Raw genomic sequence first — 19572 nt, 5'->3', positions numbered from 1 at the left:
TCTACATTTCAGAAATACAGGTAATAAATGAAGAAATTAGTGCAATATACAGAAATACTATATAGTAAACACAAACAAATGTATTTCCTACAAAATGGACCAGCTGCAGACAAAGTTACTTCAGGTTTAGCCAAGTATGCAAAAGTAACCATATTGTCAGACCATCACTGAGGAAACGATTAGCCCTGTTCCTAGAGATTCCTTTTCGGAGACTCATAGATAGTGTGAGGGATACTCTGAATGTATGTTTAAATGTAAGTTGAGAGGCGATCAAAAACATTTGCAAGCAAACATATCACACTAAACTTCTAAACCCCTGACGGCCAACAATAAAGTTATACCAATCGGAAGGTAACGTTTTGCCACAGAACATTCGAGCTCACAACTATGTCTAAGATCTATCTTGTTCTGTCCATTTTCCTTACCTAAGTAAAAATGCCACAGAACCGTAGGGGAGGCTCAGTACGACATCCGTTTCCATTACAAACAGCTCCAAGGCAGGAGCTTCACCATGCTAGCTAGGAGAAGGGCTAAAACAGATAGATGGGGTGGGAAGTGATGGCACTACATTCTAGTATAACAATGGATGTTTTAAAAGGTATGTACACAAATCCACTGGAGAATCATTAAGTTACTATATTCTGAAGATCTATACATGCAAGATTACAAAATGATGTTGCAATTCAAATTAACACAATTGATGGATATAATTTTTTACTAAAAAAAAAAAAATCTAATGACTGACACCTAAAAATTGTAAGTGTAAAGTTTCCACAGCACAATACATCACATGTTAGCAAAGGCAGCTCACTGAAACTGCTATATCTAAAGCCCCACAACTGTCATAAATCCGTGTGCTCTGAGTCCTGCAGGTGTTCAGAAACCATAGGAACTGCTTAAAGGGAGCTTATTACAGGTCCAACGCACAAAGCAATCATAAATTGTAGGTGGAATAGTTCATATACTATTATGTTACAATGACATTTAACAAAACAGAGTTCTAGCCTTACCTTTAATTAGGGTATTTGGGAGGTGAAGAGGAGTCAGTTGCCTTATGTGCCCTGAGGTTTCATGTAACCCTTTCTTACATTGGAGATATTTGATTTTCTAAATGAAAAGCTACTTTTCCATTAGCAGAAAATTCTTCTAACGAAGGAGAAAATACAATTTTGCTTATATATAATTCATAGGTGGGGAAGTTGTATCAATTCAAAGAGGTACTTTTTTCTTCCTGAGGAACATGCCACCAAACAAACTACAAGAAACTTGTCTGAGAAGGAATAAGCTATGATTTACTTTGGGTACGCATTTGGGGATGGGAAGGTATTTAATGGTCAAAGGCAGCTCTGCAAATCTTGTCACTGCATCAATCATTGTTCTTCTAGTTTAACCTCTGTTCTTGTCAAAAGTGATACAATGATAGCTCTGCTCCAGAGTCTTGAAAAACTCAATGTAGCTGCAAAGCAGGAACAACAATGTGAACTTCCTGGTGAAATTCACACCAATAGATCAGAATAAATTGCAATTAGTATAAGCCCAACTGCAAACAACACCCCCCCACACCTTACCTGCTCTCCTTTGTACTTCTCCCTCTGTCTTTATAATGTTGCCCTCTATATTGGCATAGTCAATCCTACAAATTTTAAGATAAAAAAAAGCCTCATTTCTGCCAAATGGATGTTGTTTTCCAGGTGCAAGAGGGAAAAAGTTATGGGGGGAGGTATAGCTGAAGCAGCAACCTCAACAGCACAGTGATGCTGGGACAAGTGTTTAACATGTAAGAAGATGGGAGCCACTTAAATAGGATGGATTTAGGGCACAGGGCAGAAAAAGTAAATGGAGGCCTAGTGGAGCAAGAGGAAGTTGTTTAGCACCATGCTGGTTTCTGTGTCTTTTATGAATGTGAAGATCTGAGTGTTTAGTCAAGGCATCTCCTACTGAAGCGCCAGTATACATAGTTATCCAACAGTTTGACATTTGACAACTCGCCGATATCAGGAGACTTTCACCTGTGTTTTGAACAACTCAGGGAGGAAACAGCAGAATTACTTATCTGTGGTGTGTGACCTCTCACTTAAAATTCCCTTGGTAATAGAGGACTTAAAGGTAGCAAATGTGGCACCTGGATCTTAGGGGAAATCCAGATAACTACAGACCAGAAAGACAAATCAATAAAAACTATACTAAGGAAAGGAAGGTGTCGTAAATGGGAAAAATTAGGGAAAAACCAGCAAGGCCTCTGTAAAGAGAATGTATACCTCAGAAATATATTGAAATTATTTGAGGGTGTCAACAAGTATGTAGACAAAGGAGAGCCAAGTTCGTACTGTTGACTCAAGATTTCCAAAAGTTCTTCACAGTGGAGGGAAGTCCCCCAGTGCAGGCATCTTCAGGCCTGTGCTACTAAATAAATTCATAAATGGTCAGGAAAAGAGGATTTATAACAAAGTGAAAAAGTTTGCTGAGAGCAGTAGGTTATTCAGGAAAATCATGATTAGGGTGAGTGAATCATGACAAACTGCTGAAAGACCCTATGATACACTGGATGATAAAATGACAGCTCAAATTCAGTGAAGATTAACACAAAAAGGCAGAAATTATCTTATCTTCACACAGAGAGTGACAGCTTCTGAACTATTACCAGTCAGGAATGAGATCTAAGGATAATGATGGGATAATTCTATGAAAACACCAGTTCCAGGCTCAGAAGCAACAAATAAAATCAGACAGTAGGTGTTATTAAGAAAGTGGTAGAAAACAAATCAAAAAGCACTGTTGTGCCAGTGTACCTTTGATGCACTCACACCCTGCATACCATCTGCAGGTCAGGCCCTTAATGAAAAGATTATATTAGAAAGTGAAGGAGGACAAGGATGGCCCAAGCTATGGAATAACTTCCATACATATGGCTAAAATAGACCCAAACTCTTCAGACTGTAAAGAGACAATGAAGAGGGGTAAATGGCTATAAAACCATGAAATGAATCCAGAAAGCGAACAGGAAACAATCCTAATAAAATCAGGGCATTTCCTCCGGTTCAGGAAATCAAATTAATGGACGCTGGAAGGGTGGGAAGAAGGAGGGTAACTCTACAGCTTCTCACTCTCTTCTAGGCATCTGTTGATGGCAGGTTACAGACCTACATGGACCTCTAACTGACCTCATATTGCTGTTCTTGCGCTGAATGTACTTGTCCAGCTTCTCCTTTCGTCACTCCCTTCCCAATCGAACAGGGGAAGCAGGAAATAGGAAGAGACAAGGGGAAAGGTAGCCAGTCGAGCAAGGGCACACAGAACCCAACTGGTGAAGGAGGAAGTACACACTGGTTCTCATTCAACACCAAACACTGGCAACTTTAACAGCTCCCACGTGTGCTGCTGGCAATCTGACATAAAGAACAGCATTTCTATCATTCTTTTATCATGATGTAAAGCATGTCTCTGAATGAAAGTGATGCAGCACTAGCAGCACCAAAATGACCCTAAGAGAAAGGCACTTAAAAAGCCAAAAAGGTGGTCCCCAGGCTAGAGAGTTTATGAGCTCCCACAGAGTGACCACAGTACCTGGCTGGGCACTGGTGACGTGGCTGCAGTGCAGGAAGTGTTTCCAGTGGATGCATGCCCATGATTGAGTTTTTGAGATATTCCAAGGAAAAGAGTATGGGAACTCATTTCATTCTCCAACACCCCTCCTTATGTGTGATCAGGAAAGCGCACACCTCAGAAACCTTAACGGAGAAGTGGATTTTCTGGTGCCTAACAATGGTTGAATTCACCCTCCAGCTTTCTTCCTGTAATCGGAGGTGAGGAAGGAGACCTGGCTATTGTCTCTCCTTTCCCTTGGGCCGCTCATATTTAGAAAAGATGTGAGAGCTTGCAGCTGCCACCCCTTCTGCCAAATTCGGTTAAAACTGGCCAACGTCCACCTGAAAAAAAAAAAAAGAAAAACAAGAGGAGGGAGGCCTTCTCGCAGCACCGCTGTCTGGGCCTCACTCCCTTCAGAGTCAAGTTAAAACAAAACAAAACAAAACAAAAAACAAACAAAAAACCACTCAACCCCCACGAAAAAGATACCGACACCTCTGGCGCGACCCTGGGGTTTCCAGGAGCATCCCGGCGGGCGGCGGGAGCCTCTGGCCCGGCGGGCAGCCCGGGGCCGGGGCCGGGGCCGGGGCGGCGGCGGCGCCCGCCCAGCGCGTCCCCTGGCGGCGGGGCGGCTCCAGGCCGCCTCCGCGGCGCGGCCCCGGGCGCCTCCTTCTCCGCCGCCGCCGCTTTCGCTTTCATTTCCCCGCCGCGGCCGCGAGGGAGGTGTCGGAGCGGAGCTGCCGGGGGGCGGCCGGGCCGGGCCGGGCCGGGCCGGGACGCGGCGGCGGCGGCGGCGGCGGCATGGCGCTCGCGGGCCAGGCGCTGCGGCTGCTGTGCTCCAGCGGCGGCTGCCTGGAGCAGGGCGAGCTGCAGCGGCGGCTGCCGGGCCAGCTCCGGCCGGAGCAGCTGGCGCCGGTGCTGCGGGACGCGCAGCGCTTCACGCTGGTGCGGCGGCCGGAGCCGCGGGGGGCGGCGGCGGCGGCGGCGGCGGTGGTGGTGGTGGCCACCAGCGCTGTGCGGCTGTGCCCGGAGCACGGCGCCGGCTGCACGGGGCGGTGCGGGCGGCTGCACCTCTGCAAGTACCACCTGAAGGGCGTCTGCCGCAACCAGCGGGCCGGGTGAGGGGCGGGGGCGGCGGGGCGGGCCGCGGGACCGGCGCCCTCGTGGCCGTTCGGCGGCGTTCGTTAAACGGCCGCTCGAGGCAGAGGGCGGCGGGGGGTTTGGCCCCGCGTGGCTCCCCTTGGGAGCTCCCCAGGGCAGGGGAGGACGGAGTTTTGGGTAGGCTGTGAGGGGCTCGTCCTCGGCGGGTTGTCGTGCGTTATGTGGACGCTGAAGGGGATGCGCGTAAATGCCTTCCTTCTGCTCTGCCATCACTGAAGGCATTTTATATTCTCCCCTCCTTTTTTTTAAATTTCTTTTTTCACAAGGGGGAGAGATACAAGAGGTTGCTTCGCTAACTCTTGTTTCAGCTGCAACGCTTCCTTCCTCACCCACCACCCTGCTCGTATCACTTCCCTGAAGGGCATCTGCTAGGCCGAGAGCATCGCACAGCCCCATTGCGGCCCGCGGCGCGTCCCAGTGATGTGCGCTGCGCTAAGATTAGGAGCGAAGTTTTTGATACGGGTTGTGGGGGCGGCAGTGCTCTGGCTTTGTGGTGTTGTTTCTTGTGCGTAACTTTGCCAGGAGCTGCAGGTCAAAAATGCCAATATTGCCAGGCTACACTAATGCTGTAATGACGGTAAATTAGAAATAGCATGGCAATTATCTGCAGAGTAATTATGTAATCTGCGAGACAAGTCACATAATTACTTGATAAAGAAACACTACAGACTTCTTCTGAAACTGGCTAATTTGGTGTGCTTTTTAAAACTGTTCAGTGTAATATAGATGGGATAGCAAAATTGTGCTGATCTATTATGTTAATTTTACATTTGGCTATCCTAACTTGCAGGAAAGAATGCAAGTTTGTTCACAACTTTTACTCAGAGCACAATCTCTGTGTGCTAAAACAATATGGGCTTGAGATTTTAAACGGTGATGAACTTCGCCAACTTCTTCTTCAAAATGACCCTTCGCTCTTACCGGAGGTAAGCAACACTGCAACAACTTCTGGTCCCTGTATTTCCATGAGCATGACAAAGTGGAAGAGGCTTGATATTAGCTGGAGATACGTACATAGCGTTGACAAACGCTATGCTGAGGAATGTTCGTGGTCATAGGCCATGAGCCAGCAGGCTTTGCTTTTGCTTAGTCTCACTTCTGTGAACAGTTTAATTGAACAAAATGGGTAAAGTACTACAGTGCTTGCAAAAGAAAATTGTAAATTTAAACCCTCTTCCCTTCACAGTCTTTGTATGTGGACGTTGCCCTGCATTAGTCTTGCTGCTCCAGTGTTGTTTTTCAGTCCGAGTTTTGCAGATTGTACTACAGTGAAGGGATAGAGCTTTATCGTGAATTGATAGGCGTTGGGTTTATTGTCACTTAAAGTGGAAATATCTTTGTGTTATGCAGTAGAAATGTTTCTTCTGTCTGTGGTTCACTCAGAAGTTTTCAAGAAACTACAGGCATTGGTTGGCAGCTTTTGAATCTTCTGAAGGCATTCTGGTATATATATAGTATTGCATATATTGGTATTTTGTAGATCATTCTCTACCAATATTAGTATTTAATAATCTATAATTTAAATCTTCAGTTTAGAGTACTACCATTAAGATTTTCAAAAGAAAGGGTAAATCAATTCAGGTTGGAATAATCCAAATCTAAAACTTTAAAGCTGTATCCTCTGTTCTCTTCCTATTGAATTCAGGTCAAAAAAATCCATATTCCAAAACTAGAAGGGTGGAGAGTTTAGAATAGTACCACAATACAATTCACTGTCTTGCATTTATGTGATCTAGAATAAAATCCCAGTTGCTTGATAATGTTTGTAAGATAGTTGCTTCTTGTCTGATGAAATATCTTTCTAGACCTTAGTTGGGAAAAGGAAAAATCTATCAAGTGATCATTTAGAAGACAAGAAAATGAGGAAATATGTATAAGTCTTTTAAATGCAAATGTGAAATTGCAACTGTAAAAATGTAAAATCTCTTAAATTCAAGCAGTCTATTTTGAGCACATTATACTTCAATCTTTAAATTCTTTTTTTTCCCTATCCAAGGTCTGCTTGCATTATAACAAAGGTGATGGACCTTATGGATCTTGTACGTATAAAAAGATCTGCACCAAACTGCATATTTGCCAGTACTTCTTGCAGGGACAATGCAGATTTGGCAGCAGCTGCAAGCGATCCCATGACTTCTTAAATTCAGAATGTTATGAGAAACTGGAGAGACAGGGAATGAGCTCAGACATTATTGAGAAACTACCCTCCACTTACAGGAACATGTATGACATAAGAAATGGCACCAGGAACATGTATGACACAAAAGATGACAAGTCTTCACCATGCAAAGGTAAATCACATCATTTTTTGAAAATGTCAGAGGAGGAGTCAGTATAGTGAACTTAACATTTAGACACATTTATATTAACTGTGGTTTTAACACAGATGTCAAAATGAAAAAGAAAAGTGAATTTTCTACTTGATATGTCTTCTAGGCTGGACCTTGCACCCAAGTCATTGACAGAAACTGTGTCTCAGAAATTCAGGTGGAAAGGATTTCAAGGCATTATGGGTGCCTGAGGAATAAAGTGCTTAGTGTTTATAGAAATCTTAAAGCTTGGGTTAGAAAAGCATAACAGGACCAGAAAATAGGGAGACCTGTGATTTTTCATGGTGAAAACATGTAAAGAGGGGTAGAGAACTGTTTAAGAACAGAGGTGGCATTTATTTGTATGTTTATAAACTATTTTTTCTCCTGGTTTCCTTTTTTTTTTTTTTTTTTTTAATCTAGCCATTGTCTAGCACAAGAAGTCAGAGCAGAATCCTAGTTACTTCTCAGAAATGTAATGCTATTTTGCTCATTCTTATCTTTTGAATTTCCTTACAATTGTCAGTCAAGTATAATTTAGCAGGAAGAAAAGGATAACAGAATGGAAAATCCAAATGTGTGTGTATGTTTGTCTGTCTTTGCAATTCTCCCAGCAATTCCTTCTTCCCTTCTCTGTGTTTTGATTTACAGAAATATCAAATTTTGAGACTCTGAATTTTTTAGCTATCAATATGAGCAGCTCTGTGGAACGCTTGGATAATTCAAGTCTGTCTAGAAATGCAAAGGCATTGGATTCCCTTCTTATCTTGTGGTAATAGCTATAAACTGAATCTGAGGAATTTAGAACTTATGTGAAAGTCATATTCGGAAAGGATGGATAAAGGCATAGGGCTTATGTGTATATAAGGTTATCAAAGACTTCAGTGTCTTTCCTGAGCTGATCTGGGTTACATAGTTACAAGTTCTGTTTCTAAGCATCTTCCCTAGCCATACGTGCTCATCTAGAGGGGCTTGTTGAAACAATGCATATTAACAAGGCTTATAATTCACCCTCTAGAGAGAAAACACAGCTCGAGTCAAGAGTCCTCAACTATGAATGATGACGAATCGGAACAGATCTGTTTATATCATCTGTACAAACGTTGTGTCTTTAAAGGTAGGTTGTGATGATAGCAAGTCTAAATCTTCCTTTTCTTAGAAAGAGAAAATGATAGACACTTCTCACAGAAAGTGGAAACTTCAGAGTTTACACTTATCTTGAGTGCTGCAGAGAAAGTGTTTGACCTACTTGGTTTACTCAACAAAGGAGCTGTTCTGTCTTCCTCTGAAAGGTATAATATTGGCCTGTGTTGGAGATTGGCTGCTCCAACTGGGTTCACGTAAGGGATTGCCAAATGATAGGACTCCTATTTCCAAATAACTACAGAAGATACTGGAAACTCCACATTGTCCCGTGTTTCTTCTAGCACTCTTCCATTCCATCTGTCTGAGCTCTCTCTTCCTTTAAACAGCTTCTGACTGGTCCAGGGAAAATGCTGCTGTGCTAATTTTGTTCTTGGGGTGTCCTTTTGTCATCCTTTTCCTTCTCAATGTTCTTGACCTGATCTGGAGTACTGCATACCTTCTTGTACAAACTCCTTGACTTTTCCTGTTGTTGTGTTGCCTATTGCTCTCCAGTGAAAACTAGCTTCTTCACTCCTGTCAGTTCAGGAGCTCTGCATACTGCCACTTCGAGTGATTCCTGAGTGACCCCTGCAATACCTGGGCTACTGCTGGCGCTACTGTTGTTACTTTTGAGGCCTGGACCCTTAAGCCTGTTGGCTTCTTGAAGTCTCTAAATGAGCTATCTCCTATCCTAAAACTGAGCACTGCTTTCTTCAGTAATACCACTTGGGGGGGAGCTAAGTGATTAAGCATAGAAATTTAACTTGAGTCTACTCTATTCTTTTTATGAAATACGAGCCTTGTATGAGCTTGCAATCTCGATCCATTGTAAATTTTTTGTCTTCTATATCAAGCATAAAAAAAAAAAAAAAAGTCCTTTACAACTGAGCTCTTGCTAACAATTTTGATGCACAAAGATAATCTAGTTGGTAAAGAAATTGAACTTTTCCCTAAGCTCAAAAAACCTGAACTACTGTTTGCAACGATTCCATAGGTGAACACTTTCCATAACCATGCATTTGATGCTTTCACCAGCTAGGCGTTCTTCCCTTTTTTTCCATAGAAGGAAAAATAATACATCTCTTACTTTCTCCTACTTTTATAGACAAGTGTATCAGAGTTCATTTTCACTTGCCATACAAATGGCAAATCTCTGATGGTAATACCTGGAAAGACTTGAAGAATATGGAAGAAATAGAAGAAGCATATTGTGACCCCAGTAAAACCAGGTATAAGCTACTATAAATCTTAATAATGTTTGGAGTTTGCCCTCTGGACATGTAATATTGGGTCAGGCTCTTACTGCTGTAAATTGCTATGGCTCATTTCAGTCATTACATAAGTAGCTTCATTTGATATTCTACTAACCTCACTTTGCTTATCTACTCTTGCTGTAGATCTGATCCGTTGTGAATTATTCATGTCTGGAGTCCATATTGGACCCTCTGTGTTACTTCAGGGGGTTGATCTGTCCACTCATAGTATTCCTTGCTCTGAAAACTGTGCAAATAATTCCTCCTGGTGCTACCATAGGAAGTCAGAATCCTCACTAAGGATGGCTGGAAAACTTCAAATGAATGATGATTTTATTACAAATACTTGTGAGAATTTGTCTTTGGTTAGAACTGTCTGCACACAATTTGTCCCCATCATTAGAAGTAACCTTCTGCTTCACCTTCGATATGGAGGATGTGAAGGTAGCGTGGGATTTTTTTCCCCTCCATCTCTCCCTTCCAGTCCATGTTGTGGAACTGACAGAATACCTTTTGTACCTGAAAAGAGAAATATTCTTGTGTCCAGAGAACCATGGAGAAGATGGGAATACCTTGAAGGGGTTTGGTCGCGTAGCACAAAGGTTTATTGGAGGGGACTCATACCAATATGCTGTGTCCCATGTTGGAAAATTTACCTAGTCCTCTTCTACTACATGGAATATGAGGTTGGTTGAGGTGTCTGCCATCAGTGACTGACAGGCTGAAAGGAAGACAGAAATGCTGTTCTTACAAGCAGCAAGAGGTTTTTAAAAGCTATGAAGCTATTGGGGTAGCTCTTTTTCAGAATTTGTTCAATTCATCGTGTTTCCATTAGTTGTGCATGTGGGGCAAGCACTAAAAACTGCAAAACCAAAATGAGGCAGGTTTTGCACCATACTTTTTAATTACTTTGTATTATGTTAGAAGCTGTTTGAAGCCATGCTTAAGTTACAGCAGTGCTCCCTTCAGGATATAGTTGGTTAGTGAGAAGAAGGGAGTGTAAATTTTCTATTGTGTCTGTTCATCTTACATAATTCCATAAATTATAAGTTGATACTGATTACTGCACATGGAACCAAAGTGAGACATAATATTGTAAGACAAAATATGTACAAATAGAAGCGAGTCAGAATTGGGATTGTTGTGGAAATGGTTTGCATTTTGCTCTTGAGTGATGTTGACTTAATTTGGAGATTTGTGGGGGCCTTGGAGCTAACTTTATTTTTATTTTTTAAACAGATTTAGTAATGGCGTTACTGAAAGTGGCTCTGTCTTGCCATGCATCTGTTTTCGGAGTATGTGCTGTGGGTTTGCAAAGGTTAGGCGTCTTTCTACAGCTTCTTCTGTGACCAAACCTCCTCACTTCATTCTTACAACAGAATGGATCTGGTACTGGAAAGATGAATATGGTCTGTGGCAGGAGTATGGAAAAAAGGTAAGTGTGGAGAAATGAGAAGTCCTTCAACTCACTGTGTTATAACTGCAGAACCTACTGAAAACTGCACAGTGTTTGTTTCTATGCTCCCCTCTTTTGTTACCCCCTCCCTCCCTTCCTCCCACACATACTGTACAGATGAACTTTAGAGGCTTAATGAGAGGTTTTCCCTGTGAATTTGACTGGTTCAGATAGGAGAGTGCTCACTGGTGAGTCACAACCATTACTGACAGATAATTCTTCAGTGAGTCATGTCAGATAGGATCACATGAATACTTTATTTTCTCTTCACTGCTCCTAACTAAAACTTCCTTTTCAAGGTTCCAGTAGTACTTTGGGCCTTTTTTGCTAAGGTCTAGTTGGTGAATATACATGCCCTCTAATGCTGTGGTCACTGTATAAACTTTGCAGCATAAGTTTAGGCTTCATAAAACTCCTTGCTTTGTCTTAAGGACAGCTTCCCTAGTTCTCATCTGCTTAATAGATGGCCTTTGTATCAGAGCCGCTGTCATACACAAAGGCTGATACAGACTGCAGCTACCTTATGAGAGTTGTTAGTTCTTAAATTTGCTTGTGTGTAACAGACCAGGAGAGTCTTTCTTCTCTGGTTTTGGCCTGACAGGATAAGGATCATGCAGCTGCCACTGTCTCCAGTGATGATCTGGAGAAAGCTTATATAGCCAAAGGTTCTCCAAAGCTGAACTTTAAAGCTGGAAAACATGAATATGAACTCAATTTTGGAGGTATGTTACATTTGCTTTGTTTTTTGTTTTGTTTCTCTCCCTTTCCATACCCTTTTTGCCCCCTCCGCGGCCCCCAGTCAGTCTTTTGTAGTTTTAAACTATATTACTACAGGAGATACAAGAGAAAAATTGAACTCTCGTCTGAGATGCTTACAGAGACAGAGTTCCTGTCAAAATTCACAGGATAAGAGCTGTTCATACAAGGAAGGTGGCATACTTACTTATTCCTCCAAAACTTTCAGCTTCTGGAAGACTTGGCAAGCCAGCTTCTGCTCTGGTTTAATCACTAGCTAGCAGGAAAACAAATTCTTAGGCAAACTGTGGGTTCTGGACAATCAAAGTCAACCTGTTGAATCACGTTGCAAGATTTCTACAGCTGGTTTCTTTGCATAGCTCAGCCTATCTGGTAAGGCTGAGGAAACACCTTGACTGTGTCAAAATATGAAGGTGTCTTTCCCAAGAGTTCAGGATATTTAAACCATTTGTTAAGAGTGTGTAATTGTTCTCTCTAGCACTGCTGCCTTTTCAGGTATCCTCTTTGGAGATCATGGGAAACGGTGGCTGGGAATCAATCTACCTAGGCTGTCATTTTAGTGTAGCCCAATACTGTCTCATTCTGCATAGAAAATCTGAGCATAAAGGGCATGTGATATGTTTGTAATTCAATTTAAAGCAATGCTGGAATCTTCTCTACAGGCTGGGGAAATTTATTGGATTTAGAAGAGAAAACTTTGTCATAAATTAATCCCTTTCCTGAAGTTTGGGCTTTTTTTGTTTATGCAAAAACACACAATGTAGACTTCTTCCAAAAGTCACTCTCTAGGATTGGTGATACCAAGAGCTCTGCCCCTCTGTATACATCTCTGAAGATCAGGCCTCATTTTACTGGCTGCTGTTGACTCTCAGTTGCTAGTATGATGTGGCAATAGCTACAGAGGATCCAAGATCCACAATCTGATGCCCCTAAAATTGAGGTTGCCATAATGTGTTTTTGTTGCTGGTCAATGAAAATGAAGAATGTCCTGTGATGACTCTTAGGTTGCATTTATATGGCTTGCAGTCTACAGATAAATCAAGAAGATAGTATCTTGATAATGATTGCACATTGAGAAATGGGGGTGCAATCTATGGAGCAAAAGTAGATGTTTATTTTACAATGATCCTTCTTGATTGAGGGTGGCTGATGGAACAATTAAGGGAAGATTTCCATAGCTACCAGTGTCCATCATTCTTTATAAAGTTAAAGAATAAAATTGAAATTGGAATCCTCCTCAATGACCTACACTGAGGACCCTGGGTTCCACATCCCGCTCAGATGGGTGCGGCTCAGGCTTCCCGGGGTGTAGCAAGAAGAAACGATTGGTGCCTTTTTTTCAGCAGTTTTGGCAAAGCAACCTACTGGCAAATTTCCCTGCAATGTGAAGCCTTTCTAAAACATCTTGCTGATTGGTCTCTGTTGTTTTTTCTCCCCTCCCCCAGCCATGATTCAGAAAAACCTTCGCTATACAACAGAAAGAGAGGTTTGCAGAAGACCTAAATTTGTCTCCCAGACAGAGGTAGAAAAGACAAGAAAGAGGTAAACTGCAACTGCTCATTCTGGGTGATGGATCTAGTGCATTATGAATGCATGGACTCAATGTCTTGCAAAAAGGATGTTACTAAGGTGAAAACACAGCTGTTAAGGCAATGGTAAAAGAAACTGAAAGGGGAGGAGACGTACCTTTTCTGCAACAATGTCTAGTCAAGGCAGTGTTACAGAATGGCAAACAGTCCTGAAGCAGTTTAGGAGCACCGAGAGTGAGGAAGTTTGAGCTTAGCCACAGAGAGTTTGGAAGCATGGAAGATAATTTAACATGTAGCATTGTTACAGGGAGCTGCTATATTTTACTAGAGCAACTGATACAGATGGAAACAGTAGCACTTATGCGCACTACCCCCCTTTGACATCTGAGAGTAGCAATTTTCAAAACTAAGTTCAAATTTAGAAACAATTATTTTGAGAATAACTAGACAATCAGAGAGGAGAGAAGTGGTTGGTACAGGTGGAGTAAAAGGTGAATGTCTGCAAAGGGAAGTTTTATAAAATTGCGCGTAACGTCCAACTTTTTTTACATGTTCTCTTGCAGCACATAATGTTTAAACAACACACTGAAAACAGCAACTAAAAGCACTTACTACAATTGATGTGGAAGTAGGGAGGAAGGCTGTAGCTGTCCTGTTTCTGACATACTCCTACAATAGTGATGCACTAGTTCTGGTGTAGCAGGGCTTTTATGTACACATTTGACTTTCTGCAATAAGAGAACTAGTTTCATGATTAATTCAATGTATAACTAAATTTTTTGCTCATCTGGCATCTCACTTGCTGCCATAAGTCTTGACATAATGATTTAGAACAAATATTTTCCTGTACTGAACTGAAAGACAATTTTGAAATGTTTCTGAATACATCCAGTAGTCCATAGTCTCCCTAAACTTGGTAAAAATGTTTTGCATTATTTGTACATAAAATTTAAGGATTGTGTTTTGTTTTGTTTTAATGACTTATTTGGAATGTCTTGTAATGCATAGGGGCTTTAAACATTCAGAAGAAGAAAGTACCAGCGTTCCAGCTCACTGGGACAAATCTGCCCTGCCTGAGTTGGGATTCAAGGTTTGGTGCTTTTTGTTTTTGTTTTTGTTTTTTTTTCCTCTCCATCTTTTCTCATGTATAATTCCCTTGCACCACAAGTTCAGTGGTTTTTGTGTCTTTGTAGATGGCTGTTTCTTATGTAACATAATGCAGAGGCACTGGTAAATTTGAGCCTGATACCATACTTGGAAGATCTAGAGGTGAAACTGGAACCAAGTTTAAACTAACAAATGATGGCATTCCAACCATGGCAGCACTGGCTTTCACTGCCAGGTGTTTATCCTCGTCCTTGGCAGATTTGCCTGTAGCTTATGCTGTATGAGCAGGACTGCTACTGATGCCCAAGATACTAGCTTTAAAGTGCAACCTCTTCTGAAGCATCAGAGAGAAATCATGCCTCTTAAATTGCAGGGTAGTCAGTCCCTGAGCTGTGTGTAAGCAAACTTTTGTATGTCAATAGGGCATTGCTGAAATCAGCAACGCTCAGGTTGGGATCAGGATGTTAGCATTAACTCCAGAGGCATGAGCTTGTTTAGCTCAGCCATACACCCAGCTATATCTGCACAGTTTACCTTTGCTGGCCTGCCTCAACCAACGTTGCTATCAACTGTAGTAATTTTGCCTGCAGAAGAAATGTTCTTGTATGAAGCTTGAAAATAACCAACCTGAAAAGCTTAGTGTAAGGCCTCAAGAAGTTGTCATTAAAAATAGGGAAGGATAATGTTGATATTCTTCATGTTTCCAGGGGAAGCATACAAGTAGAAAACTTTGCTTGCTTTCAGGACTGTCATGTAAGGATTTGATCTTCTGCAGTGTGCCCCTGCCCTTCCCTAAAATGGTTGGTTTGATCAAATAGATCCTTTTCAATTTATTTCAAAACACGTCAGGCAGTGCAGCTTACATGTTTGCTGGCTATAGGGGGCATAAACTATAAAGATTTAAAGAGCATGGGTAAAGAGGTACCCTCTGATTTGCTACAACTTAAATTCTTAATTCTTTTTTTATTTTATTTCTGTACTGATTTCTTCTATGTATTTAGATACTGTTCCAGAGATGCATGCAAATGCATTTTTTTCCCAAATAGTAAAAAGGACTAGCTGTGGAAAAGCATCCAGCTCTTTTAATGTCCTGTGGAAGAGCAACCTGGGTGCCTTAGCTACCAGGAGTTCATGTTCCCTAGCTAAGAGCTCACATTCAGGAGAGCAGGGACCTCTAATCTGCTTCTTTCCAAGAGTATTTTTGCTGCTCATATCTCTGCTTCACAGAAAACATTTTGAAGGTCTGAGTAGTAAACTAGATAGGGTGGTTTTGTTACGACTGGGTAAAAGATGAGTGGCTTTTTAATCTTCTTCCTTACAGCTGATTAAGCTTGATAGTTCTTCTGACGAATACAAGAAAGTCCAGGTAGACTTTCAGCGCACGATGCCCAAAACAATCATTCAAGGGATTCATAGAGTTCAGAACCCATCTCTCTGGGAACTGTATCAGTGGTATGTATAAAATCCTGCTCTGGTATGTGCTCATGAATTTTGTTTCTGCAATTAGCTATACGCTAAACATAGCCACACACATTTCTGAAATGCAGCTGTATTTCAGAATCTGCTTCCTCTCACCCCTCTGAAATACCTAGCCAGGATCAACATGTGGGTAAAGAGGTGCTGGCTAAAACAGGACTCACTCAGTCCTAAGGCAGAGAGCTTAGACTATCAGACAAGCTCTGTGGGAGGAATCCCTGCTCCTTAGCAAACGCCTCTGACCTCTGCCAAGCCTGTGTCCAGGACAGCTTCCTTCTGCAGAAGCTATGAACTGGGAATCAGTCACATCTGGCACAAACACAGGTAGTAGTTGGTCAAAAATGAAACAGCCCTCAAAATTAACTGAAGGAAAATCTCAGTGTGAATTTCTGTGTTTAGGGGAAAAATTAATAATAAGCTCCTGCCTCCCCTCTCCCCCCAGGTAGTGAAAAGAACATAACATTTTTACTGTTAAATAGCTGGAGACATTTGTATATAATGAAAGCATGTATGTGCCTACCTGGACAGCAAGGTGCCCTGTACACACAAAGCTTAGGCCTTAATGTAAGAATTTTTAGAATGTACCCTTTGGGTAAAATTGCCTCTGAGTGCTGGTGGTATCACTGGAACTTGTTTGGATACAGCCACTGTGGAACTATAGTGATGGTCCTTTTCATTGCAGGCAAAAGGAGCAAATGCAGAAGAGCAATGGTGGGAAAGCTGTAGATGAGAGATTTTTATTTCATGGGACAAGTAAAAAACACATTGATGCCATCTGCCAGCAAAACTTTGACTGGAGGATCTGTGGCCTTCATGGGACAGTTTATGGCAAAGGTTGTTTTTGAAGCTTTTTCATTAACCTTAGACTTGCTAAAAATTCTCACTAGCTACTGCAGAGGTATAAAGCTGGAAAGAAGGCATTCAGTCTGGGGCTGAGTACAGATCTGTACAACGATGTGGACAACGTATCTGCCTTTGGCAGTGTTAATTTGGAGCTAAGGCATACTTATGGCCTTGGTGCCTGTGTTTCACTCCTTGCAAGAAAAGACAAGCTTATGAGAGGCCAGTTCTAGGGAGCATTTCCCCTAGAGTCCAGACATGGTTCTGTTCCAGTTTCTCCCAGCTCCCACAGAGGGAAATGATGGCATTTTTTGCTTTTTGCTATGAGTGTAAATGCTGTCCTGTTTAAAGGATTTTTTTTGTCTTGTTAGTAAATTATATTCCTTCCCACTTTCCTGTGTACAGGAAAGGATCAACATACCAAGTAGAACAGACATGAGACTGACTGACTGATTGACTTTCTACCCATCCAACTGAATACCTAGTAAATCTCAGAAGTGTCCTAATGGACATTAGTAGCCTCTCTCAGGAGAGGAAGTTGGGTGATATGGGGGATAATGGAAGTCTGGGGTCTGGAGGTGATCTTTTAAGGAAAACGGTAATGCTTGAAACATCACCTGTGTGGCTTTTTAATCTGGGTACTGTGAAAAATGAAAGTGTAGGTAATGCCTAATGGTAATTTTCACCAAGAAGGATGTACAGCACAACTGAAGGCTTTGTAAAGACTGTTCATGAATTGCTTCATGGCTTTTGGTAATGAATTTGATTTTTTTATTGTATCCCTTCCTTCCTTGCAATTTGGTCTCTTACCAACTCTGTCATGGTGTCTCCTCTACAGGAAGCTATTTTGCAAGAGATGCATCTTATTCTGACAACTACTGCAGGGAAGACTTGCACATCAAGACCATGTTTCTGGCACGGGTATTGGTAGGGGAGTTCACTCTTGGTAGTTCTTCTTATGTTCGTCCTCCGTTGAAGGACAACCAGAACAGCTTCTATGACAGCTGTGTGAATAGCCTTTCAAACCCTTCAATTTTTGTCATCTTTGAGAAGCAGCAGATTTATCCAGAGTATCTCATAGAATACATTGACCAGATATTGGCAGAAATGCTATGGCAGCACAAGCAATCATCATAACATTTAGCTGGTATAAAGTTTTTTTAGTGTTGGCTTAACTGAAAAGAGTGAATTTTAGAAAAAGTGTGCTTGGGTGGATGAGTGGATGTTCAGGCATTTATTCTCTAGCCTTTCTGTGCAATAGTAAATGGGGTAAAAAGACACAAAAGTATTTTTTAGAATAAGACAGACAGCATTTTAAGAATTCTTTAGGAGGGATAGTGTTTCCCCACAGTACTAGAGTTCTGAGGCTTTTATACATTTACTAGATGGGTTGTTGTAACATGAAGATTTACTATAACTAACTGTTAAGATTGTCTTTTAAAATAATATTTAGTTACAATTGTTTCAGGATAGATCTTAACATGTAATGATTGTTTAGAGGCTGTTGCCTTCTACATGTTTATCTTTTAACTCAAAATTTGATAAACCATTTTTAATAATCAGTGTCTACAATAACAGTAGACAATATAGGTAATTGCAAATGAGACTGTACAATCTCTTTCTCTGTACTCAACTCATTGCATAGATTCTTAGCAACACTGTGATCTGTCCTTACTTATTTTTCACCAGCAGAGCCTCAAAAAATTAAACCTTGTTTGTTGAAAAGGACCAGAGACTTATTTTTACTTGCTCATTTTCTCATTTAAAATGGGTTCTGAAGCCATGAAGCAGAGCAAGGATTGCTTTGTGATGTTGTATTCAAACAGCTGATTTACTCTACCAGGTAAATGTTGTACTTTAGGTCTGTGAAAACACAAATTTTTTGTGACTTCCACTGTGCCTACAAATGAGTGTACTTTTTGGGGGGTGGTGGAGAGAAGAACAGGCAAATCACTCTGTCATTTAAAGAATGTCATGCTTAACAGTGATGAAAAGTAGTGCTTGCACTTCTTGATTAGCAATGCCCTGTTTCCCAGCAGTATCATTATTGTTTTCATATAGTGAATGTCTGTCTGAATCTCATTAGATGTACTGCCAGTACCCCTTTGGTTGCAGGAGACACATTGGTTACCTGTATAATCAAGGTGTCTTTGGAGTTCCTTGCAGAGGAAAAAGTGCTTAACTGGGAATGCACACCTACATTTATCACTGCTTTAATGCTTCTAAATGAATACTTGTAAGCTATAGCTTACCACAGAAGTGGTAAGATATAAGGTAAGAATACTTCATGTAGGCCAAGAAAAGCTCATTTCCACCTGAATTCTAGAGGCACTTATTTTTAATTTACTTGAATGCTAACTGATTGACAGATCTACACTGAGTAACTTTTTATTGCTTCAACACTGTGAACCATGAGCTTAGCCATGAGTAGCTGGAATGAGGCTGTGCAGAATTCCTTTTTTATGAACTGTAAAAGTAACAGCATAATACCTAAATTAAATACTCTTATTCATGCTTATACCCAGTAAAACATAGCCCATGGAAAAGCAAGTTGACTGTATTCTTTCTCTTAAAATAGTTTGCGTGTCCTACTAATCTTTTATTTTTAATACATTCATAGAACAGGACAATGTTATGTATAAAAGATTGAACTACTCCTCCAGAATAAGAGTTTCTGTTTTGGCAGAAACTCTACATGTTCATCAATATGGGAAAGGAGAATTCTGATAGCATACCTCTAGCTTAAGTGTTGGTATGTTCAAATAAATAAAAACTGAACTAAAGTCCGTTTAATACTTGAACTGCAGTGGGGAAGAGGAACTTAGGTGGATCACACTTACCAGCTACATAGCGTGCTCAGTGCTCTTCAGGTTGGAGAGGACTTGCACCCACGTTTGCTTGTTCAAACCCATTGCTTAGAGCTGCCTTTGAGCTGAAGGAGAGGTGGCAGTTGCAGAAATGCTGCTTACTTGGAT

General features: G+C 41.3%; 1 protein-coding gene across 1 annotated transcript; it reads left to right on the top strand.

Annotated features, from left to right (window-relative positions):
- Positions 1 to 4386: 4386 nt before the first annotated feature.
- On the top strand, positions 4387 to 18325 carry LOC106488267 (protein mono-ADP-ribosyltransferase PARP12-like). The gene is made up of 12 exons (XM_067308210.1): positions 4387 to 4703; positions 5537 to 5672; positions 6743 to 7037; positions 8074 to 8172; positions 9286 to 9409; positions 10673 to 10868; positions 11491 to 11611; positions 13091 to 13187; positions 14183 to 14264; positions 15603 to 15733; positions 16440 to 16591; positions 17436 to 18325. Exons 1-12 carry the CDS (start codon positions 4387 to 4389, stop codon positions 17732 to 17734), a joined length of 2049 nt encoding a protein of 682 aa, XP_067164311.1. The 3' UTR covers positions 17735 to 18325.
- Positions 18326 to 19572: the final 1247 nt, after the last annotated feature.

The sequence above is a fragment of the Apteryx mantelli genome, chromosome 1 (assembly GCF_036417845.1).
Source record: "Apteryx mantelli isolate bAptMan1 chromosome 1, bAptMan1.hap1, whole genome shotgun sequence".
Lineage (NCBI taxonomy): Eukaryota > Metazoa > Chordata > Aves > Apterygiformes > Apterygidae > Apteryx > Apteryx mantelli.
Note: the sequence above shows the minus strand (reverse complement) of the source record. Positions and strands in the feature narration are given on the sequence as shown.